Raw genomic sequence first — 25,607 nt, 5'->3', positions numbered from 1 at the left:
GTATTTCATTTTATATTTTACCTTGTCACCAGTGTCATTTTCTCAAAGCTAGGCTCCACTCTATGTCCACTCTGCTACTGAAGCTTAAGAGATTTCGTCATTGCTCACTAAATTAAATACTGCCCAGCCTCTTTCTTAAGGTTCCTTCTACAATATATGCCCTAGCCATCTCCTTTGTAAATTCTTATCAATTCTCCTTATAAAGTCTTTCTACAATGAAATCACCCCCCTCCTTTCTTCCTTCTTGTCTTTGTCAGTGGTGTAACAACCACTGCCTGGAGCTTTCTCTGCCTCCATTTTCACCCTCTCCAACTCCTGTTTCCTTTTAACCTTCTCTCATTTTGTGTGTGTGTGTGTGTGTGTGTGTGTGTGTGTGTGTGTGTGTGTGTAGCTTTTTCCAGTCTTTTCTTAGGTGCATGTTCTTTTCCCTCCATGATACTTTACCTATACATCTTTCTGTCACTAGGACATTTTACTTGATGCTGTTTTTTTTTTAATGTCCTTTTACAGCTTATCCATTATAAGCCATGAGATTGTTGAGTGTAAGGTACATGTCTTTCTCTGTATTCTGTTCATTCACTATCATGTCTTAGCTGTGCTTACTAAGTAAGTAATTGAATCACATTATAGGGAGCAGGCACTTTACTTGGATTTAATTATTAGTGACCTCACAGACTCTCTTGGATGTTTGGCAGTGATTTTAGGTGTTATGGCTGCAGTGCTTGAGGAAGCCAGATGCTATTTCCTTGGATAGATTATTAATGTAAATGAAAGGATTTTTTTCATTTGATAAGGAACTTCACACTTATTACAAGAAAACTATTTGTGTGCAACAATGTGCTTGGTGCTGATAAAAAAGTAAAACCAGGGGCAGAGGCAACAGTAGTTCTCTTGGGTGTGTTAAGCAATGTAGAAAGTCAGATTTTTTTGATTCAGTTAATAAGTTTTTTCAGAATTCCAAGTAGAAAAATTGTACCAAAGTACTCTAAGAAGTTATTGAAATGAAACACAGTTACTGTTAAAATAATATTTATATTTTGCCTATTCGTTCGTTCATTCATTCATTCATTCATTCATTCAGTCATTGTCTGGATACTTCCTATATCATATCATCTACGGTGTGATTAATAGACATGTAATTCAGAAGTCTTGTTGTAATATGTTTTTTTCCCAGCAGTTGTAAGAAAATCAAGTTTCATGCTTGATGGGCTTGTTATTATTCAGAGAACTTATATACACTAACAGAAGTTTCCACAGGTGCACTTGTGCGCAAAAGAATTCACACTGTTTTCTCTTCCATCTTTTAGAAAAGCTCAAGAGGAGAACAAGAAATTAGTGCTCGCTGGATGTGTTCCTCAAGCCCAGCCTCGTCAGGACTACCTGAAAGGACTGAGTGTCCTAGGGGTAAGCTCGGACTGGATGGGTGAAAGGAAAATCTTACATTGTTAACACATGCGATGACTCTACATTTCATTTTCTAGTTGTACGTCATTTACCAGTGGTGTTACACGTATGGCTGTCCTCAGCTTCCTTCCCCTCATGCCACCCAAACTTTGTCATATCTGTGTAACTTTTTCACCTTAGCACAAAAACATCATAGTATGGAATTTAAGTCCCTTCATAAAAGCCTGGTCATTGTCTGCCTGACCTACTAGTACCGTCTCTTGCCGTTTGATTGTCATTTTCCCATCCCACTGAAGCACTTGTCATTTATGGAATGCTGCACTTCTCATACTCCCCATCCCACCCAGGTCTCGGCTTGAGCGTTACCCATTCAGGGAGGCCTTCTCCAACCACTCTGAGCTGTCCTCAGCAATCCCGTCTCTGGGTTCCCTTCACTTACAGTGCACTTAGCCATTATTTGCTCTCTCTGCATTTCACAGAGTTACGATTTTGGGGTTCACTTACATGATTTTTTGAATAAAACCTATCTATTTAAATTATTAGCTTCACGATGATAGCTTTTCAGTCGTTTTTGAAGTCCTCACTGTGTCTCTGAAACATTTCCCATGATACCTGACAGACAGTAGGCACTCTGAGTGTTGGGTGACTGACTGACGGAATGACAGGTTATTTATGTGGATTTTTGTTGTTGGCATGCTTTTTCCCTGTTGGGCAGTCAGCTCTGTGAAGTCAGGAGATGGCTATCTGCCGTCTCACTTACTCTTTGTGGCCACCCCGTTCACAAAATGCCCAGAGGTAGTTGGCAGCCAGTCGGTATTTGTAGTCAATATTTGTGTTGTTTGTTGACTGCATGGTGGGGGTTCACCATCTTTCCCACCTTTCTACTGAAGTTATATTCAGTGTGCTAAGTAAGGGTCTTTCAAAAGGCTTTATTGGTTTTTAAAAAATATAAAAATATTCTATGTTCATAGAAAAAATTTATATGAATAATTGGCAACTGGATTGAGATGTATTTGATTTTCCATTATTTGATGTGCTGTTGACAGGTTCCTCTACTGTATTTTCAGTGTAATGAACTTGTTTTCTGCTGTGACATCCTTGCCCCACTAGCAAATTTAATAATCTTTGAACAACCATTCTTATGTTAAATAAACAAAACCTGAATGTTTGGGAACTTTAGTTTATTTTCACCATTTGTCTATTTACATTTTGATTTCTCTTGGTTTAAGGAATGAAATGAATATCGACTTCTGAGTTATCTTTTCATGTCAGACTAACTTTTTTCATAAACATAATTCTGCTGTGTTAGGGCAATAGGAAACTAGTTAGAATTCTATTTTAGAGATGGAATGTGGTAAAAGCTTGGGATTCATATTAGATTTCATCTGAAGGAATTAAATTACCAGAATAGTAGAATTTCTTTAGTATAACAAGACCCTCTTCTCTGTGTACATGATGATAACATTTTCCTGGACTCCACTGTGTGCCGTGGAGAGCTTAGTACATGTTAGGGTGCAGGGGAGATTCTCAAGATGGTGTAAGGGAGGGCACCCAGTGTTGTTAATGTGGAAGGTAGTTTCCAGGGATAATATAAGCCCATGGATAATGACAAAGAAACATTTTTTTAAAAAATTTAATCTAGCTCCCTTTTTGTTCTGCCACCTAGTTTCAATTTATTACCTTTAAAATTCTTTAGATTTATGTTAGTTTGCTCCTATTGGAGAAATAACTTAAGAACACATTTTAAAAAGTGAATAGAAAGAAAATTCCTAATTCCATCACCCTAAAACAATAATTATAACCTTGCTTATCCCCTTCAGACTTTTTTTTTTTTAAATTAAAGTTTATTGGGGTGACAAGAGTTAGTAAAGTTACATAGGTTTCAAGTGTGCAATTCTGTAATATGTATATGGTGATGGAAGGAGAACTGACCCTTCAGATTTTGAACCTTTGCATATTTTACTCCTTATAATCTCCTAATTATTTTTTCTCCTTATTTTTCCATGAGCTTTTATTCCATGAGGTTTTAACTATTTTAAATTCTTCTTTAATATTCTATTGAATATTTTACTGAACTATTCTTAATTGTTGGGTATAAGTATTTGCTGAATTTGAGGAAATATATACATTAATGGCCACAAACGGCCTTTAATTTAAACTCAGTATATTGGGAAAAGTTTACAAAAGTAGAATTACACTATCAGTAGCAAAGTTTTAGAGTTATGACTTAATTTTATCTTCAGCATTTATTATTGCTATTAAGCTGTAAGATAATTCCTTGTCCACATCGTTTTATGGAGCATTTTTTCTGTAGCAGCTTTATGACATCATCATAACTGACTCTTTATATATAAAAATTGTGTACAAAGAGCTGAACATTTTGAAAAAAAATCTGGACTAGGAAACCCAAATCATCTATAGTTAGTGTTTGGAGAGACCTCTTTCACAATAGAATTATTACAATTGCTATAAAATCAGAAACCTTCTGAAATATAAGGAGTTACAGTGAAATAAAAAACGAATTATATTGGTTTGTACAAAGAAAAAAACAATTCTGACGTGTGAAAAAATATGAAGATGTTTAAATTCATTGACTTGGGAAACTATTTGTAGGAGTATGTTTGAAATTGTATTGCACATTTGATTTACAGACTGGGAGGAAACTGTTATTCCTTCACAGAATTTTTATGATGGAGGGCGTTAATAGAGATGGAAGGAAGAACAGCTGTAACTGCATTCTGTTCTTTCACCTGTTAGGATTTGTCTTTGTCACCCCACAGTACAGGGAGGATGTTTCAATTCTGTTGACTAAATGATTGAAATAAAAAGCTGCCTTTAGATGGGGATCTGTGGGTGAGCAAACTACTTATTGCACACCTGAGTTAAAAAGACATACTGTCCCATGTTTGCAAATGCTTATAGCATTTAAGAAGATATTTAATAAGAAAGATATTACCATCATCATAACATGTTAATTTCCATCAATATCAGCTTTTAAAAACGGGGCTTTTAATTTGTTGGCATAATCAGAGATAGCAGTGTGGAGAGGGCATGTAGTAATTGGTGATTTGACCCCTGGGCCTTTTTCATTCTCTGTCTTGCTGCTTCCTGAAACTATCTAGTTGTGATTAATATTATTTGTGTGGTGGTGCACAGAAAGAAAATAGAAGTGAAAACTGTCAACCAACCTCTAGGTCCAGAGGTTGACAGTAACCATCTTCCATCCCGGAGCACAAACCTGTCTAATTTTGTTTATATTAGGAGAGGAGAAAGAACAGATTTGAAACATAGATGTTTTGAGTGAAAAGATCTTTTTTAACCAAAATTTTTTTCCTAGCATGATTAAGTGAAGTTTATATTTTATGTCTAAACTATATGTATTTGTAGGAAACCAGTACAGAATCAAGGTCTTTTAAATTTTTTCAGTATCTTGAAACATTTTACCTTACAGTGAAAAATTTCGTTTCTCATTTGGCAGATAGTTATGGTTAATCATCCACCTTGGAGTGAGATTTCATGCAATGTCATATACGTATTCATCACTGCTATTTGTTTAAATTGGTTACTCTGTCTAGTGTAGGTAGTTCCATGATCTTGTGACTATACTTGCTGAATGCTCCTTTCCTTCTCTTCAGCTCCTTTGTTGGCTGGTAAGTTGCTTTTAGTCAATGAGAAAGCAGGATGTTCTTTGTTAAAGTCTGGTAGAAAAAAAGTAGTAGACTTCAGGACTCAGAAAACCTGGCTTCAAATCCTGGGGCTGCCGCATTATTCTTCCTTCTATTGAGCGAGTATTTACTGAATGCCTACTATGTACTAGCTACTGGTCCAGGTGGGAGGAATGCAGCAGTGTAAAATCACCAGAGATCCCTGCCCTCCTGGAGCTTACATTCCAGCCTAGGAAGTTTCCAGCCTCTTGGGCCCTAGACTTATTAATCGAGAATCTTTATGTAAGGACCCACTGGAAATACACTTTGTGTCCATGGGTTAGAAGTTATGTTAGGAATAGATGGGTGAAATAATATGCATTTGCTTGATTGAGTTCTTACAGTAGCATTATTTCTCTATTATTGCAGTAGTCATTATTAAAAGACATGACATTTATTAGGAAGGTTGATTTTTTACTCTGTTACAGGAAAGCATGTTTCCAAAAACTACATTTTGTATAGATTTTCTGTGCTAATGAACAGGGACTACATTTGAACTTGGTCTTCGTATTGATTCATTAGGCTTATCTTTGTAGTAATTGTATAATTTCTCTAGAAACGTCTGCAAAATTTTCTGTGGCGAGCTGAACAAAAGTGTTGTTTAACGTAGGTATCCGGTTATCACTGGGACTGTTACCAGGTTGATTTGCAGTGGTTTAAACATCTTTTCAGGTAGGCTGCTCTAATCCTGAAAAGTCAAACAGCATGATGACTATTTCAAATGTGAAGGCTTTCATTTTGAAAATTGTATGTATAAATAAAGCAGCATTTGAAAGACGCTATATTTGAGAATATTTCCATTATATACCATATTGCAAAAGGTAAATAAATGTATGGAGTGAAACAATGTCACAGTAATGTGGCATTGAGGTGGAGGGCAAAGCTTTAGAAACTGTGTGAAGAGGGTTTATTCAACTTGTCAATCTATTTGCAGTTTACTATGATGGACACTTACTTATAAGCTCTATTAAGCCAGGGATTTTGTTTGCTCTTATTTTACATTTTTACATTACTTTCTGTGCCTAGTACAGTGTCTGACTAAAATATGTGTTGAGTTGAATACTTCTTAATTATAAGGTATGCATTTAACTTAATTTTTTCCATATTGTTCCTAGTTATTCCAGCAGCATTTAGTTTTGAAATTTTCCTTTCCTTCTTTTGTGTTGCTGACTCTATCATGTTTGTTTCTTAATTGGTGTATTAGTTTTTTGTGTCCATAACAAATTACCATACATACAGTTGCTTAAAACAATACATATTTATTTGGAGGTCAGAAGTTGGACATGGGTTTTACTGGACCAAAGTCAAGGTGTTGGCAGTGCTGCATTTTTTTGCTGGATGCTCTAAGGGAGAGTTCTTTTCCAGATTTCAGAGCCTACTCACATTCCTTGATTTGGGGCCTCCTTCTCCCATCCTAAGGGAGCAGTGCCATCAGTCAGCTGTGACGGACTCAAGTGAATAGCTTGGGCCCATCTAGATAATCCAGGCTATTCTCCTCATTGCAAAGTCCTTAATCTTAATCACATCTGCAAAATCCATTTGCCTTGTCAAGTAACATATTCATTGGTTCTGGGGATTCTGATGTGCACATGTTTGGGAGGCCATTTTTCTGTCTGCTACAGAAAGTACTGTTTATTAGTTAATGTTTTGCGTCTCTAATGTGTATTTTTGTTTCAGTTCTAATATTGCTATTTTAAACTTAAGTACAACTTTAAAAATCATTTTTTACTTTGTAAGGTCCTATTATTTAATATAATATTCCAGTGTTCCAAATAACAATTATTCTCTGTATAATTGAGTTTAGCACGTTCAGTTTTGTTACAATTACTGAAAGATTTTTTTCCCACTACAGAAAGTGTTACAGGTATTTTAATTGGATTTAAGAAGAAGTTCCTGGTACTGATACTCATCCGTCTGGCCTGGCCTCATCTTTCAATTAGTAATTTCTATCTCTTACTTAGTGTTAGTCACTCACCGGTATCAGTCAGGTAGAAAATGATAGAAAATAAGCTTTTAGTTGTGTGTGAAATGTGCTGTCCCCTATTTGTACTATTGGGGAACAACTTTTCTCAATGAAGAGATGAAAGAAGATGAAAATATACTGGGAGATGAGAAAGTTTGTTCAGAAAGTTAAACCACGTGTACCATCAAATGCTCTTTTGTGTAATTTATTGGCCAAGTTGTTCACAGGCTTGTGAATTCAAGAAATCTTCCTTCTGATAGAGTTGAAAGATGTTAAGATAACTTAGTGACTGCTATGGATTTTCCCAAATTGAAATTTGGAAATTGAGCTCTGTTCCAATAAATACCATTTATAGAGGTAAGGACTTTGCTTAACAGCCTGGAGAAAAATTTTTAGAGAGAATAGTATTTTTATAGAGAAGTCAGTCCTGCACTTGAACCTGTCAGATACTGATTATTAGATCAAACACCCTTTATGGTCAAAGTGAGAAATTTAAACATACATTTGATGGAAAAGGCTTTTTATATATATAGTTCTCAATGGAGCTAGGAAGAAAGACATTATTTTTTCATTGTAAAAGTTGATAGAGTTTTTAGGTATTTTTAAAGTTTTGTCTGATATTTCATAATTAGAATGATTTCCTCATTTATTTATATACAATCAAAATTAAAAGAGCAAATGAGAAAGTTCCTCTGTGTCTATGTTGATTTGTATCTATAATGTAGATACGCTTTCTTGCTCCTGAAAGGCTTTGAGATGTTTTGGGATAAAATCAAAGCATAGTAAAACTCCAGCCAGATTCATGTTAAGTACAAAAAAGATTCACAACCAAATAACAGAAATGGGGATAAAGAGTTGTCTTTGAACATTTTCCATGGGATTAACCTGAGCAATGTTGTTAAAATTGTTCGTTTAACCCTCCTGTGACTTCTTTTGCAAGTAGAATAAAATCTAAACTGCATAGCATGAACTATAAGATCTCAAATAATCTCTTCCTCTACTTATCTGCCCTCATCTCCGACCACTCTGACCTTCATTCACCATCATTTCTGTGCCTCAGCCCTTTGATGTTCTCTTCGCCCTGGAGGTTCACGTTGATGCTTCTGTCTTATGTGTGGTTCAGGTCACAGTAGCAACATTTCAAGTGTGCAGTAACTAAATGGGCTACCATGTTCGACAGTACAGCGTATAAACATTTCCATCATTGTAGAAAGTTCCGTTCGATAGCACCGCGCTAAACAATGAGGAAATTTCAGAACAGCACTTTTACTTGCTTTAGGTGCATTTGTATAGGTTTGTTTCTTCAGTATATGTTTAGCTGTAAATTTGGAGGGGTTCATAATAGCTGAATAAAATATTTTTATGGATTTTTTTTAAAAGTTCTGTAGCAGAATGACTCATTAATGTTATTTATGGATTGTTTATTCACCAATTCCTTTCTTCATTGTCGAGAACATATGGAGTCAGTAATAGAACATACTGCATGTCTTTTTTTTCTGTATATTTATAACTAAGTGCCTGAAGGACACAAGATACTGTTTTATTTATTTTACTTGAATTATATGCTATAGACTAGGCTCTTGTGTATTCAGGGCTACAATTTATAGTATTAATTAAGAACAGCTTTCCTTTTCTCCCCAGAATGAATTCAATATATTCTTCTTTAGTGTGTGTGAATCTTGAGTTTGTTCTTACTCGTGATTGTTTTTTCTTCTCGTGCTGCCTCCCATCCCATCCTTGTTTGGCCTCCTAACTCCGTTTAAATTCTGCCCCCCCACCACTTTTCTCTCCCTTTGTTTTCTGTCTGCCTTTTTTTTTCTCTTCCCACCCCACTGCTTCCTCCAATATCCTCCTTATGAAAAATGGAAATGACAGCATATTTTCATTAAATGACTTAAACGTCTCCCCTATTTGTTTGTAATCAAACACTGCTTGTACCCTTTTTCTTCAAGTTTGGAAGACCCTTCTTTTTAAAGTTCTGCGTTTCCCTCACACCAGCCAGTGGTTAAATTATCACATGTAGGCGACATTGATTTTTCTGCCACAATAGCAAAAGTGATCAGTTTTCTAAATCAGAGGACATGTTTTCAGCTGTTATATATTCAAGCAAATTTTCTGACCATCAGGGTGAAAGAAAATCTCTATTTCTTCAACATCCTCCCACCCCCGCACACACTTAAACTTGACATAATTTTACGCTCACAGAAAAGCTGCAAAAATAATTACCATATACATGTTACCCAGATTCCCCAAATGTTAATATTTTAAAAATTTGCCATCACTCTCTTTTTATATACACACATTTTTTTCTGATCCTGTTGAGTGTAATATACAAACATGATGCCTCTCAACTTCTAAATACCCCTATATTTAAAAAATAAAGACATTCTCATACAAAAATAAAAATTAAAAAGAAGACATTATTTTATATCACTATAGTACAATTATAAAAATCAGGAAATAATTTTGATATAATACTATATGTTAGTGTGCAAATCTTATTAATATCTTGCCAATTGTCCCAATAATGTTCTTTATAAGAAAAGAAACATCCCAGATCCAAAGTTGCATTCAGTTGTTAGGTCCCTTTAGTCTGCTTTAATTTGGAATGTTTCAGTTTTTCCTTGAGTTTCATGACCTTGATTTGACATTAGAACATTTGACCACCCTCAACATTTTTTTTTTTTTTGTAATAACAGCTTTTTTTGAGATATAATTCACATATCATACAATTCTCCCATTTCACATGTGTAATTCATTGGTTTTTAGTATATTCACAGAGTTGTGAAGCCATCACCATGATCAATTTTAGCATATTTTCATCACTCCAAAAAGAAATCCAATACTCCTTATCAGCTTCTCCCATTTCTTTCACCACACATCCATAGGCAAGTACTACTCTACTTTGTCTCTGAAGAGTACCCTATTCTGGCTATTAATTATACATGGAATTATAATACTTGACTTTTTGTCTGGCTTCTTTCACTTGGCATAGTGTTTTAGCATATATCAATACTTCATTCCCTTTTATGGTTTAATGATATTTCACTGTATGGATATGTCACCTTTTGTTTATCAGTTAATGGAACTTTGGTTGTTTCCACCTTTTGGCTGTTATAAATAATGCTGCTATGAACTCTCATTTGCAAGTTGTTATGTGGACATATGTTTTCATTTCTGTTGGATACATAGCTAGGCTTGGAATTATTGGACCATATGATAACTCGATGTTTAACATTTGAGGTTCTGCCAGATTGTTTTCTAAAGCAACTGCACCATTTTACTGCTTTCCCACTAGCAATGTATGAGGGTTCCAATTTCTCCATATCTTCACCCACCTTGTTATTGTATGCTTTTTTATTGTAGCCACCCTAGTGGGTATGAAGTAGTATCTCATTATGGCAAATATGCATAACATAAAATGTATTATTTTAAATAATTTTATGTGTACTAAGTGGCATTAAGTACATTCACGCTGTTGTGCAACCATCACCACCATCCATCTCCAGAACTAAAAATCTATACCCATTAAACAATAATTCTCGATTTCTACATTTTAGTTTTGATTTGAATTCCCTGGTTGACTAATGATGTTGAACATCTTTTCATGTGCTTATTGGCCGTTTGTATATCTTCCTTGGAGAAATGTCTATTCAGACCTTTTGCCCATTTTTAAATGGTTTATTTGTGTTTGTGTAATTGAGTTATCTGAGTTCTTTATATAGTCTAGATGTAAGTCCTTTATCACATTTATTATTTGCAAAAATTTTCTCTTAATTTTCTGTGTTGTCTTGTTACTTTCTTGATGGTGTTTTGTGATGCACCAAGAAGTTTTAATTTTAGTTTATCTTTTCTTTGTTGCTTATGTTTTTGGTGTAATATCTAAGAAACTGTTGTCTAATCCAAGGTTCCTTTAGTGATTAAACAGATTTATGATTCTGTTTTCTTCTAAGAATTTTATGGTTTTAGCTTACCCTCAACTTTTTAACCTTTAACTGTTTCCTGCACTTGTGATTCTGACTCTTCTGTACAAATATGGTTGCTTATTCGGCCCATGTGCTGCCTGACTGGGAGCAGTGCTCCCTTTGAGCTGTTATATCTCTAACATACATAAGCATTGTTATTTTGGTTCCATCATTGAATTACCTCATAATTTATTCCTTTTATTCTCTGTCTTCTTTCCTCAACTCATATCTTCTCATTCACCCACATTCCCTGGGAAATTTGACCCACTCTTCCTTATCCTACCATGTCTGTAATGTCTCGGGCAGTCTGAATGTCCTCATGTTGTCATGTCATCAACACTCTAACCTCTCTCTTTTTTCTCAACTCAAGTTGTTACCACTTTCATCCTGTTTTAGCAACTTGTCCTTATAACCTGATCTTAGACTTTACTGTTTTTCAAAAGTACTAAATGCTTGTATCTGTACCCTACTTATAAACTGTATTCATTCCTCCTTTTTATCTTTCCTGCCACTGTCCCTCTTTCCCACTCTCTCTTTTATTTCTTCCTTCTTTTCCCCAATCCCCAGCCACTTGTTTTCTCATTTCTGGCACTACTTCTTTCCCTATCTAACGTATTCTCCAAGGTGTATCTTATCCAAAATTTATAATTAACTTATTTTCTTCCATATCCTTCAAATCCATCGATAAGTCTTTCAGTGCTGTTTCCTTAGCTTTTTGAACCATCCTAGTATATGTTAGATGTTCAATAAATGATGACTGACAGACTCAATGAATGAATGACGGAATGAACGAACCTTGGAACTATCCATTTATCTAACTGTTTGGTTCCTACACGAGAATTACTGGGCTCTAAGAAAAATTACAGCTGTACATGGAGTCATTGTTAAAAAATCATGGTTTCTAATTTCAACTGGTATCTTAATACTGTCCGGCAATTTTTATGTGTCCCTAGTCATCACTTAAATTGTTTGTTTGTTTTAAATAGATACTAAATTTTCAACAGGTATTTTAAACATTCACTTTGTTCTTATTTGACAGTATGCTTTCTCACTCATAGCATAGCTTAGCATTCTATGTGACTTCAGTAACAGTACTAGCTAGCATCCATTCCCACGCTTTTCTTATAACCCCTTGTTTCACAAGAAGACAACTTGGCCCCTGTCCCATTCTCAGCTTGTGTCTCTACCCTTGTTGTGTATCTTACCTACTCCACTTTCTGAACGAACTTGCTCCATCAGTTATTACTTTTATCTTCAACTACTTTTTCTCCACTCAGAATGTACTTCCCATGCCCTCAATCAATCAATCAATCAATCAATCAATCTATCAATCCGTCAATTGAATTCATTAACCCAAACCAAAACATATATACACTCAGTTTCTCCTAGCTACCAGGAGTCCTCTTCCTCCTTCCCTGTCTACCCAGCTTTTTGAAAGAGTAGTCTATATTAGCTGTCACCATTTTCTTTCTTTTTCAACTATAGTTGACATACAGTACTATATTAGTTTCAGGTGTACAACATAGTGATTAGACATTTATCTAACTCACGACGTGATCACCCCACCGTTTTCTTATTTAAGATTCATTACTATTGAACTCCTCCCCGCCTCCCTTAACTTCACTGAGCGCCTCGTTAAATCAGGCATACTCACTGTAGTCTTAATGTTACTTGCTATCTCTGTAGCATTCGACACTGCTTGCTCCTCTTTGAACTTTTTGTTATCCTGGCTTTGATCACATTCTTTAAGGAAACCACGTGGACTTTGTTAATAAAACCAGAACCTAATGCTTGTAATGATTCCAAGTAAGCACAATCTTCAGTTAGGTAGGTTTGTGTGGGACTAAAGATCCAATATTCTCTGAGATTTCCTTTGCTTTGACAGTTTCCCAATTATATTGCTACTGCCACCAATCATGCTGGGCTCAGTGGTCAGAGGCAGAGCTGGATTCAAGTGTGTTCTCACAAGTCTTTCCTTATTTCCTGTAAGACAAAGGAAAATTTTAAATAGATTCGCCATTGCATTTTTAATAAAGTTTTTAAAAAAGGTTCTTTTTGTCTTAGTTGAGTTCTTTGCAGCATCGTTGTACAATAATGAAAGATTAGAAATAGCATAAATGTCCATCAGTATGGGAATGGATTCGGATTAATGTGTTATGGGATTGGGGTGACTAGTAAAATGTACTGATGATGTATAGAGAACAAATCAAGGGGCAGGTCTTATTTTATCCAGCATCTAGCTAGCTATCTCATAATTTGTAAAAAAAAAAAAAAAAAAATACGGAACAGAACTACGTTAGTCCTCCCTTATTCATGGTTTCACTTTCTGCAGTTTTGGTTATATGTAGTCAACCACTATCTGGTTAAATGGAAATGTTCAGAAATAAACAATTCATAAGCTTTAAATTGCATGCTGTTCTGAGTAGCATGAACGAAATCTCGCACCATCCTGCGCTGTCCTGCCCTTTCCCCTCCAGGACATGAACCATCTCTTTGTCCAGCATCTCCACGCTGTATATGCTACCTGCCCATTAGTCACTTAGTAGCCATCTTAGTTATCGGATCGGTTATCAGAGAGTGAGAGGACCATAGGAACATAACTTTTATTATAGTGTATTATTATAATTGCCCTATTTTGTTGTAAGTTATTGTTGTTAATCTCTTACTGTGACTAATTTTTAAATTAAACTTTACCATAGGTATGTATGTATACCGTGTTTCCCTGAAAATAAGACCTACCTGCGCAATCAGCTCTACTGCATCTTTTGGAGCAAAAATTTACATAAAACCCGGTCTTATTTTACTGTAAGACCCGGTCTTACATAATATAATATATAATACCAGGTCTTACATTAATTTTTGCCCCAAAAGATGCATTAGAGCTGATTGTCCGTCTAGGTCTTATTCTCAGGGAAACATGGTAGGATAAAACATAGTATATAAAGGGCTCGATGCTGTCTGTGGTTTCAGGCATCCACTGGGAGTCTTGGAACGCATCCTTCCTGGATACGGGGTACTACTGTATTTATAAATGTTTAGCACTGAAGAATGTCTTGGTAGCTACTCATCGAGCTATTAGGAGAGGTTTCATCTGAGAAATGGAAATGGAAGATGGAGGATGTTAAGGGTTACTTGATTTCCTCTTTATATTTCTGTTTTGTTTGAATTTTTTCAGTGAATATGTATCATAGCTTCTGTAATAAAACAGTGATGAGTTGAGGATTTTTAAGGTAGAAGTAATATCAACTTATGATCTATTCTTTATGTGTTCCTTTAGCTTCTTTGCTTTTTTCATTTTCCTTCTAACCTTCAACCACTGTAATCCAGTCTCCCGGGTGAGCGTCTTCTAGCCTAATCCTGTATATCCCATAAGAGTCACCTTTGATTCCCTGAGAAGCATTCCTGGATCATTCAGTCAGATTTTATTACCTTTCCTCTGTGATCCCATGCCACCCTGGGAAATCTTCCTTAGGCACTGGTGTCTAGGGCAGGAATTGTTATTATTTGACTCTGTAGTGCATGGATGTGAGCACCGTTCCCAGCACACGGTAGAACTTCATTAAAAGGGGTTTCAGTGTTAAATAATAAAGCATAGAACTTGGGGTAAATCTCCTTAATATCAGCATGTCTTTTTGTGTAGGTTGTCATTTTATACCACTTTTCTTTAATCCCTGTGTGAAAGACATGTTTTAATTAAACTTCAGTTTATATCTTAGAACATTTTGAGTTTATGTTGATAGACTCTCCTAACAGAACTCCAGGCAGTTCATTTAAATGTAGTATTTCAATTGTCATTAGAGGTCAGGAGAGTTATAATTTCATACTGCATTGTAACATAAAACGTTAACATAGAATATTTTTTATAATATCTTCAAATGCATTAATTGAAGAAAACCTACATTTGTGTGCTTAGAAAATGTGTAACGTTGACTTAAGCAGAAGTATAAATACAAATTAATATTTCTTCTCTGTGTAAACTGCTTGTTTAACAGTTTGTTTTCTTTTTAGGTTCAACAAATAGATCGAGTAGTGGAAGTTGTGGAGGAAACAATTAAAGGTAATTGTTGAAAGTGAGATAGCAGAGGTATATATTGTTTGAACTATATTATAAAGATACCACTTAGTTTTTATTTATTGAGCATTTTATGAAAATTTTTGTTTTAGATATAAAAATCATAAAATTTTGTCCCTGATTGTTTCATGCATTGACTGGTCCCATATAGGAGACATATATTTGATTAGCTTTCAAGTGAGTCAGGTCATAGTTTTTTGTTTTTGTTTTTTTAAATCTTATTTTTATTGTTATTAAAATAGATTTAATTTATGTCTCAGATCAGGAAGATAGAGTTTAAACAATTTTGAAATAAGGAAATGATTTTGTATGTTCTTTTCAGTTTTATTGCGATAACACTGACATTTGCATGTTTTCATATCACATAATTAGTTGCAGTTTTCCTCTTTAAAAGTACTTTAAAGTGTTCAATTTTGATACCATTTCCAGGTGTAATTTTTATAGTTACTGCACTAGAAAATAGTAGTAGAATTATGTTTTGCTTCTTTCATTAACCAATGTTCATTGAAACAGATTCTTATGGATGTCACTGAGAAATAAGCCATCCTTAATTCTGTAGTTAATTTTTAAATAGTAATAGTTTATTTTCCTCTGTTAGATTAGCACAAATGAAAACCAGTAATATGATATTGAAATATTAAGTTAAATGAATTGAGGGTCTCACTTAAAATTTTATCTTGTTATAGAATAGAAATTTTTTTTTTTTTTAAACAAATAGACTACTTCCACCAAATAGATAGTTTTAACCACACACTTTTCCTGCTGGCTTATATCTACTACCTTCCATATGCTGTTATTAATGCTCATTAATTTTGAGTCTTTGATTTAATAGAGATTGATGATTACAGAAGATGAGAATGAGACTATACATTAATCTGTTGAAATTCCAAAATAAAGTGAAATATGATTAAAATTTTTTAGTAGTGATAATTTTGAATGTTTTTTTCAAACTGTCCCTCAACCCCATCTTGGAGAATCCAGAATACTATCGTTTATTGTGCACTTACAGTGTGACAAGCACTGTGCTAAGTACTTCACATGCATCAAGTTATGTAATCTCCACAAGAGTTCTGTCAAGTAGATACAAATATTATCCTAATTTTTCAGATGAGGGAGTTGAAACACAAGGACACACAGCCAGTAAGTGGCAGAGCTGGGATCTGAACTCTGGCCATTGTAGCTCCAGTGCCTGCGCTGTTAAGCTTGACACTCTATTCACACTATGCCATAACTTCTCTGCTCTCGCCCAGTGGAGAATCACTGCCTTAATGGTTGTTTGATTGAGCTGCTTAAAGCAGTGCTTTAGGATGCTTGAGGGTATTGTTGCCTTATTTATCTTCTGTTTGAGAATCAGGTCCATACTGGCCACAGAATAATTTTTTTCAAGACGTGAATGGAGGTGAAGATAACACAGGAGAAAATCTAGGTGACCTTGGGTATTGCAGTGACTTTTTAGATGCAACACCCAAGGCATGATTCATGAAAGAAAGAATTGATAAGCTGGACTTCATTAAAATTAAAAACTTCTGCTCTGCAAAAGATACTGTTAAGAGAATGAGAAGATAAGCCATAGACCATGAGAAAATAGTTGGAAAAGACGTATCTGATAAAGGACTCTTATTTAAAATGTACAAAGAACTCTTAAAATTCATTAATAAGAAACTAAACAACCTGATTTAAAAAATAGACCAAAGACCTGAACAGAAAGTTCACAAAAGAACATGTAACATGACAAAGACACATATAAAGAGATAGATGCTCCACATCATATGTCATTAGTGAGTTGGAAATGGAAACAACAATGAGCTACCACCACGCACATATTATAAGGGCCAGAATCCAAAACACTGAGAAACCAAATGCTGACGAGGATGTGGAGCAACAGGATTCATAGCTGGTAGGAGTGCAAAATGGTACATCCACTTTGGGAAACAGTTTGGTGGTTTCTTACAAAACTAAACATACTCTTTCCATCTGATCCAGCAGTTGCACTCTTTGGTTCTTATCCAAAGGAGTTCAAAACTTATGTCCACACAAAAACCTGCACACAGGTGTTTATAGCAGCTTTATTCATAATTGCAAAAACTTGGAAGCAGCCAAGATGTCCTTCAGTGAATGGATGAATACACTGTGGTACTTCCAGATGGTGAAATATTACTCTGTGCTGAAAAGCAATGAGCTACGAAGCCATGATAAGACACGGAGGAAGTGTAAAAGTACATTACTAAGAGAAAGAAGCCAATCTGAAAAGGCTACATACTCTGTGATTCCAACCATATAACTTTCTGGAAAAGATAAAACTATGCAGACAGTAAAAAGATCAGTGGTTACCAGGGGTTATCGAAGGGGGAGAAAGGGTGACTAGATGGAGCACAGAGGATTTTTAGGGCAGTGGTACTATTCTGTACAGTACTGTAATGCTGGTACCTGTCATTGTACAGGTGTCCAAACCCAGAGAATGTACAACACCATAAGTGAATGGTAACGTGAGCTGTGGATAATGATGTGTCCATATAGGTGCATCGATTGTAACACATGTACCACCCTGGTGCGGGCTGTGGGTAAAACAATGGGGAGTGTGGTGGGGGAAGGGAGGGGATATGTGGGAACTTCCTACTTTCTGCTCAATTTTGCTGTGAACCTAAAGCCACCCTAGAAATTAGTCTGTTAAAAATGATGAATAGTAGTTAACGTTGTGCTCAGGAGGCTGCCAGATGGCTTGCAGAGATATAATTTCTATAGGAAATCATAGAAGGTAAAGGTAAATTATATTGTTCTGTACTCACAATACTTTGACACCAAATGTTTAGGTTTTCCACACCCAGCAGTTCTGACACTGACTAACCAGAGTTAGTGCAGATGTCACAGGTTAAAGGCTCAGTCTCACAAGGCTGCCACCACTTCAGATGCCAATCACAAGTCCAGATTGTCACCTGTGCTTCTGACAGGCCAGCTTTAAATCAGGTTCCTACAACCCTCTCCTCAGATTGGATGATTTGCTAGAACAGCTCACAGGACTCAGGAAAGCCCTTTGCTTACTGTTACTACTTTATTGTAAAGGATATAACTCAGGAGCACCCACATGGAAGAAATGCACAGGGCAGAGTATGTAGAAAGGGACACAGGTTCCATGCCCTCTGTGGGTGTGCCGCTCTCCCAGCACCCCAATGTTTCACCAGCTTGGGAACTCTCCAAACCCCATCACTTGGGGTTTTTCTGGAGGCTCCACTATATTATATAGGTAGGATTGATCAAATCATTGGCCGTTGCTGATTGAACTTCACATGGTTGGCTCCTCTGGTTGCCACGCCCATCCTTCAAGAATTTCCTCATTAGCATAAACTCAGATACAGTTGCAAGGGGCTTATGTTGAATGACAACAAAAAATTCTCCACTCATCCCCGTCAATCAGGAAATTATGAGGTTTAGGAACTCTGTATCAGGAACTGGGGATGAAGACCAAATTATATTTTTTTATTATATCACAATATCACAGGCCTATACCTACCTCCCTGTTGGGTTAATTAAGGATGGCTTCTTCTCACTGAGTAGTTTGGGCTCAAGTGGATTTATTGGCAGTTGGATCTAGTTCTAAGAGTCTACAGCAAGATATGAATTGAAGATGAAGTTGACAGGGATGTTTATTGGCAGGCCTGGTTTGAGGGTGGGAAGGGTGATGAATTAAGTCGTAGTAATGCAACAAGAGAATTTTAGCGATGGAAGAAATAATTTTTTGCGTGTCCTTAGTTTGCAGATGAGGAAGCTGAGCTAGGGAGGGATTAAGTGACTCATCTGAGATCTGGTTCATCTCAGAATAAGGCCTGTCAGTGAGCTTCTCTTCTTTATTTACTATTGCTATTGCCAATACTTCATCTAGACAGCACAAGTTAGTGAAATAATGTGGCCTTTGTAGCACTTAACTGGTTGCTTATTGTCTTTCAGCATGTTACTTTTCTGAGGCTCAGTTTTCTCAGTTTAAAATTGAGAGGGTTAAATGGATAAGACTTTTGAGATATGCAGAACATACTAGGGGATCAATTCATATTAATATCTATTTCTTACTACTATCTCCTTAATACCTAGACTGCTGGAATAACCCAACTGACCAGTGACTCTCCTTTCAGTCTGACTGGATACTGCTGCCACTGTCCTCATATTATTAGGTTGGTGCAAAAGTAATTGTGGCTTAAAAGGTTAAAAATAATTGCAAAAACCGCAATTACTTTTGCACCAACCTAATATTTTGCTTTCCTGTGTATGTGCCTTCAGTGGTTGCCCATTACCCAAATTAATTTGTGACTTCTTAGTGTGATCTGCTACCCCGATCTGCCATTTTCACTTTGTCTTCCATTAGTTCCATACCTAGGCCTTTTGCTCCAACCAGTTGTGCTGTTTGTTGTGTCTTCTGTGTTACTTGCAGTTTGCTTCACTTTCATCTTAGGGTCTTGCACAGAAGTGGGTCAGTTCAGTTTGCCCCTCAAGATCCATTCTTCACCTACTTCCACCTGCTGTGTGTTCATGGACGCTGACCTGTGTGACTGGCATCAGTGGATCCTTGTTATCTGGCGTCTCGTTGGATTTAACCCTTTGGAGACTGGAAGTGTGACTGGAGCCTGAGACAGGAGTGTTTGTTCCCCTCACAGCCCCCTCCTTCCCTGCTCATCCTGAACGGGTTGCTTCCCTCCCCTGAAGGCCACAGCTTCTGTCACGTGGTCCCCTCTATTCTTTTTCTCCAAGTTCCTGTAACTGTTCCTTTCCTTTGAGTTTTCAGGCCCAGGGGTGGAAACAGCCCACTGTCGCTAGCCTTAGAGTACTGCATTGTCTCTTGTTGGTTTTCCTAACCTTGCCAAACTTCAGTAAATAGTCCCTTTTAAAAAATCTCTTCAGTATCTCAGTGTGCCATCTGCTTTGCTGGGACCCTGATTGATAAATGCTCTGTGGAGAAGCAAGGGTCCACACGGGAGGGCCAGATGGGCTGCAGCTCGACAAGAGGGTTTTGCCGTCGCTGTCTGGTTCCACATTTGATTCCTTGGTCTCGCTTCACACGTCTTCCCTGAACAGGGTTTGGACATCAGCCTCTGCCACAGCCTGTTTTCATTCTTCTTATTACGCCTTATGCTGTACCAAGTAGTGTTTTAGAAAATGTAGTCGTAAGATACATTGATGCTGAAAGCATTTAAATCTTGTCATTAACATAAAACTGTACAAAGCATATTCCATTTGTCTCAGTTGGAACAAGATGGACCATTTTAACTTATTTTGAATGAATCCTCATTATTTCAATAGTGGCCTGAAAATTCCATCTATTTTGTAGCATTTGTTTTAGGAGAGACCAGATTACAATGAATTTAGAATTTTCTTCTGTGTCATCTTAATAATTCAATAAAATATGTAACTGAATCTAGGGGGAGAAATACAGTGTTTAAAGGATTTATGTTTATTTCTTTCTTTTAAAAATACTCATAAGGGCCTTAGTCTTGGTTTACATGGTCATTAAAACTTTTTTTGTGTGAAAGCTCTGAAGGGAATACACATTTGTATTTCTTCTCATTTGTGTACATGAAGTCCTCAAAACAAAAAATATCTTAAATAAATTCTTTGCAAAAGATAGTCTAACTGGATAATTTAAGACAAATAATTGCAAGTAAATATTGCCATTGAAATTTAAAAAAGTTTTTTACTGTTAAGTCATATTTCTTCACCAGTCAACCTTTAATAAAAATGGTCTCTATTGTTACTGATATGTTTGCTGCTATTTCATTCAGTCTAATTCCAAATGCCTCCAAGTGTTGGTAATTCAAGACTTTGCCTATATGGTACAATCTGTACATTTAGTTGATTTTCTGTTTCCCCTAACTTCTCAGTAACTGAAGTGATCTTGGATTAGAGCAGGGGTGTCCAAACTGCGGCCCGTGGGCCAACTGCAGCCCATGATCCATTGTTAAATGGCCCGTAGCAAATTCCAAAAATATATTTAGTTTACTTAAATAAACCAGGTGAGCCAATACGCACTTCACCTCCGTGAGTGGCCCGGCTGTTTGTGTATTTTACCACATATTTGGCCCTTGGTGAAAAATGTTGAAAAAAGTTTGGACACCCCTGGATTAGAGTGACCTAAATCCCCAGGGCACCTCACCAAACAGCTCTTTCTTATTTAGCACATTGCTATTAAAATTCACTCTGTCAGATTTTGTACTTTGCATTTGATGCTAATTCAGAGCATAAACTCTTCGTAAATTGCAACCGGAACTATATCAAGTGTGTTTTTATCAGTGTTAATGATGAACTGCCCTACAAAGTCCAATAAGATTTACTTGAGGATGTTTTCCAAGCATAATGAATAAGTGAATTGAGCTTGGATATGGAGCATTTTATATCTGCGACAGTAGTGTACTACAAAGGTACATTTGCTCTGTCAGTATTTGTTTTCAGTAAATAATTTTGTTGATTTTCAAAATATGCTTTGAAAGGACCCTTTTATGCATCCTCACATGTAATTTCTGATTCAGTTACTACAGGCTGAACATAGTGGAAAAAGTTGTGCATTTGGTTGACATAATGGGCATATGTCCTAGTCGCACCTGTGCAATTAAATACATGGTAACTTCTAATTTCTAATAATTCAAGGAGCAAGGAATTTACTGCTGTTATTTAGTTTTTGTCAATGAGCCTGTTCGTGTTATGTACCATGTTATATGTGATTACAGTGCGGTAGCAATTGCTTTTTGCCACCTTCTTAAATGTATCAGTTTATGTCCTTTCCTTTCTTTTCCCTCCTTTGGTTCCCCCAAATTAACAATGGGATTCTAACCTACCTATTTTCCTCTGTACATCTACATACATCATTTCTAGAATGAACTTCTTATTGTTCATTGTACCTGTCTTAGGTAGCACTTTTTAAATAATAATATTTTTAGAAATAAGAGTTGGCAAATTTTTTTATAGTTCCAAACAGCTAAAGTTCTACCATAGGACTTTGAGTTGAATTTTCACATCACCTTATTCTATACCTTGGTTTGGAATAATGGCTGAACAGGACTGTCTATGAGAGAAAACACCAAGTCATATCTTGCCTGTATTTCTATGACTTCGTAACTTAATTAGACAAATTATCAGTCCTGTTTCCAGCCACACACATACTACTGAGCAGCAACAATATTATTTATCTTCTACAAAATATACAATAGATGCTCTTGAGTCTTCTTTAAACATTGGAAATGGTCATTATGTTTACTTTTGTTTTAAATAAAAATAGTTAAGTAACTTTAAGTTTGTCCAAACTTTGTCAGCCATCAACACTTTCAAAACTCAAATAAAAGCTTAAATGTATCCCCCCCAGGTGGTTTCTGCTTCTTTATGATGGTTTCAGAATTGTTTTATATGTTTTTGGTTTGTCTTAAATTTAAGTGCATTGCTTTAATGTGATAATCACTTATATTTCCTTTTCTATTTAAAGATGCTTTTTCTTATGGTTTGAAACCACCTTTTACATATTAATGGAATTTATATGAAGATTTGGGTATTTCATTAATTCCTGATTTCTTCATTTGGGGTGGGGTTGGGGAGAGTGCAGTGTGTTGAATAGTTTGTTATGTTGATGATCTTACTGTAGTTTTCACATAACACACTGTTATAATGGTTCACTGGATTTGATTGTTCAAAACAGGAAAGGAAATTAGTTTAAGCTTGAACCTCTCAGGTTTCCCATGACCCAATCCTACTGTTGTTAGTGGTCCACTGATCTGTCTGGTAAAGGAACCCCATCCTTCCTCGTGTAAATATTAACAAGGGTTTGCCTACTGTGAAATTGGGCTTACATGTTAACTCTTGCAAATCTTCCTAGTGCCTTGGCAGACTGCATGAAGGTGAGAATAGAAGTGTTGTTGAATTCTTATAAGATGTATTATTGTAGTCTAGACGTTTGTGAAAACTGTTAATGTAAAATGGTTTAGAAATTTAAACATCCCAATATTTAAGTTTGTATATTAATTATTTTCATCAGGTATTTTGTATTCTTAGATATAACAATTTGAAGTCCCAAGGTTCTAATTTCTCTTTAATAGGAGTTATTGATAAAAAAATGCCAAGTAAATCAATTAATACTGCTTTGAGGCTCACCTAGAAAACATGACAATGTAATTTTAAAATATTTAATTACTTAAAAATAGAAAAATGTTTTCATGTGGTGTGGTCTTCCTTTATTATGACTAACAAGAGAATTGGCATGTGCTACATTGCTTTATGCTCTGCATGCATATCATATGGCTTTAGTGTGCATCTTGAAAAGTTTTAGTCTTCATTGAAAGAATCTACTATTTTTGCTTGGTAAAATGTAGTGAGAATAGTTGAGACTATAAACTTAGAGAAAAATAATATTAGCAGCTTCATTACACTTTTCAAATAGAGGGTGAAGTTGTAGATTAATTGTGGTATTTTCTGTTTTGATATGACTGTTCTTAAAACAATAGTAAATTGTATTGATAATTCTCCTTTAGTACTTTATAGTTGGGTTCTGTAAAAATAGAAATATAAAGTAGAAACCAGGTCATGTTAAAGGTACAGTATCTAAAACTTCAATAGCAAAGTAAAATATACAGTAAAATTATGGTCATTCATGAAAAATTTGTTTAAAAACATACTTTATTTAAAAACAAAAATTGTCAATAAAATCATGTATCACAGCGAAGTGAAAAAATTGATAGTATAGAGTAATTTGACACCTCAGACGTGAGTAGATAAAAACTTTTAATATGATTTTTGTTTTCTTGAAAAATTTGTTTGATAATTAGAAAAATTTACTCAATCAGACAGTTGTCGAATGTCATTTATTAGGTAATGCCATTGACCGTTCCTTAGAAAACTTAATATTGTTAGTAATGTTATAGAGAAAGCATGCTGGGTTAATTTTAACAGTTTGTAGCTAATCTTTTTAGATGTGCATCTTTTCTTGTAAAAGTTCATTCTGTAAAACTACCAAGCATGCAAGCATGCAGCATACACACACATATATATATCTCATTTACTTCTGAGACTGAGAGAATAAGTACCAATTTCATTTGTTTACTAGTTTGAAGGGGAAAAGCTCATTTGCAGAATCTTCAGTTAGGATATCAACTGGATGGATTTTAAAGAAGTTTATCAGTACTAGTCTTTTATAGTAAAGCATATGTTTTATTGAGTAATAAGGAAATAATAATTGAAATGTCCTTATAAAAGATGGTTTCTAATACATTCAGTCTTTATTGTAACTCTGAAAATGCAAGTGCACCTTTGCTTTAAGCCGCCCTGAAGTCTGTTGCTGTGATGGGCAAGAATCCTGGATTGAGAAAATAAAGAGCTGTGTTGAAATACTTGTTCTACTGCTAGCAGAGTCTTATTTACCAACCCACACAATGTCACTGGCTCTCAGTTTCCTGAGTTGTACATTGTATGACATGGAATGTCCCTTCAAATCAGAAATTCTAGGAGTGTTTGAGTCTGCAATATAAAACTGAACTTCAGAGTCTGTCATTACAATGAGATATCGACATTTTGGACAGTGATCTCTAGTAAAATTTATTAGAATGTGACTAGCTTTTTCTTCCATCCTAATCTCCGTTTGCCACATTGTATTTTTTCTTTCCCCTTGCCGTTCTACCTACGTAATAAAGCTGAAGATATTTGTGGCTAACGTACCATGCAATTTTCTGTCATATATGTCTATGTTCTCCATTGAAGAGGGTCTGAAGGAAAAGCACAGTTCTCTGAGTCGTTCATCTTTACTCCATTCAGTTGTAACACTAGCCTAGGTGGTGATGGGCAGTGTACTTCCCAGTGTTGCTTAAGAGTTTTGTGCTTTTTTGAAGCAACTTTTCATTTCTACCCTGGGACATGTTTATTTTCAAGACTTCAAGAAGGCAATATTAGTCTTGGTGCCTGGAGTTGCTGGATGAAAAAAATGCAAGGATTTAATGTAAGGTGAGAATATCCCCTGGAGTAGGGATTCTCAAGGGTGTTTACTGAGAGAGGAATGGTAGCTGAAAAGACTCCTAGCCAGAGGGGCTCATAGCAGGGTGGTTTATTAGAACCTGGGAAAGCTGGAGGGGTTGGAAATCTGCCATGTGGCCCCTCATCTAGATTTCATTGCCATTGCAACCCCTGCTACAGCTGGGAAAGGATCACACCACTCAGGTGTCCTGGGATGGGGAAACAGCCATAGTTACCCATCTTGGTTTTCTAGGCACGTTTGCTAAGATTTACCCAGGATCATGTGCAATTCCTGTCAGACTACTGTTTTCTTCCTCTTCCCTCATATTCAAGAAATTGTATCAGAATGCAAGTGAGTGATTTAACAGGGATGACTTTGAATCTACTTTAATTTATAAATTTAAAAATCATTTATCATTATCAATGTGATTATTTGTGACCTATTTCTAAGCCCTCCAGAGCTTTAAAAAAGATACGGGATCTGACTTTAACTTACAGTGTTTGAAAGTTTTGAAAATCTCCTGGCCACCTTG

The 25,607-nt window shown here is 35.8% G+C and overlaps 1 protein-coding gene across 4 annotated transcripts in view; it reads left to right on the top strand.

Moving 5' to 3' along the window:
* The window catches only part of CDKAL1 (CDKAL1 threonylcarbamoyladenosine tRNA methylthiotransferase), a 615,432-nt gene that overhangs the window by 182,303 nt on the left and 407,522 nt on the right, over window positions 1-25,607 (top strand). For all 4 annotated transcript variants that reach the window (XM_019734279.2, XM_019734280.2, XM_074335173.1 and 1 more), the window contains exons 6-7: window positions 1,308-1,404; window positions 15,045-15,093. In XM_019734279.2, coding sequence (XP_019589838.2) covers window positions 1,308-1,404; window positions 15,045-15,093 — 146 coding nt within the window. The remainder of the gene's footprint in view (window positions 1-1,307; window positions 1,405-15,044; window positions 15,094-25,607) is intronic.

Source organism: Rhinolophus sinicus, linkage group LG06 (genome assembly GCF_036562045.2).
Source record: "Rhinolophus sinicus isolate RSC01 linkage group LG06, ASM3656204v1, whole genome shotgun sequence".
NCBI classification, from domain to species: domain Eukaryota; kingdom Metazoa; phylum Chordata; class Mammalia; order Chiroptera; family Rhinolophidae; genus Rhinolophus; species Rhinolophus sinicus.
The sequence above is the reverse complement of the archived record's forward strand: the minus strand, read 5'-3'. Positions and strand labels throughout refer to the sequence as shown.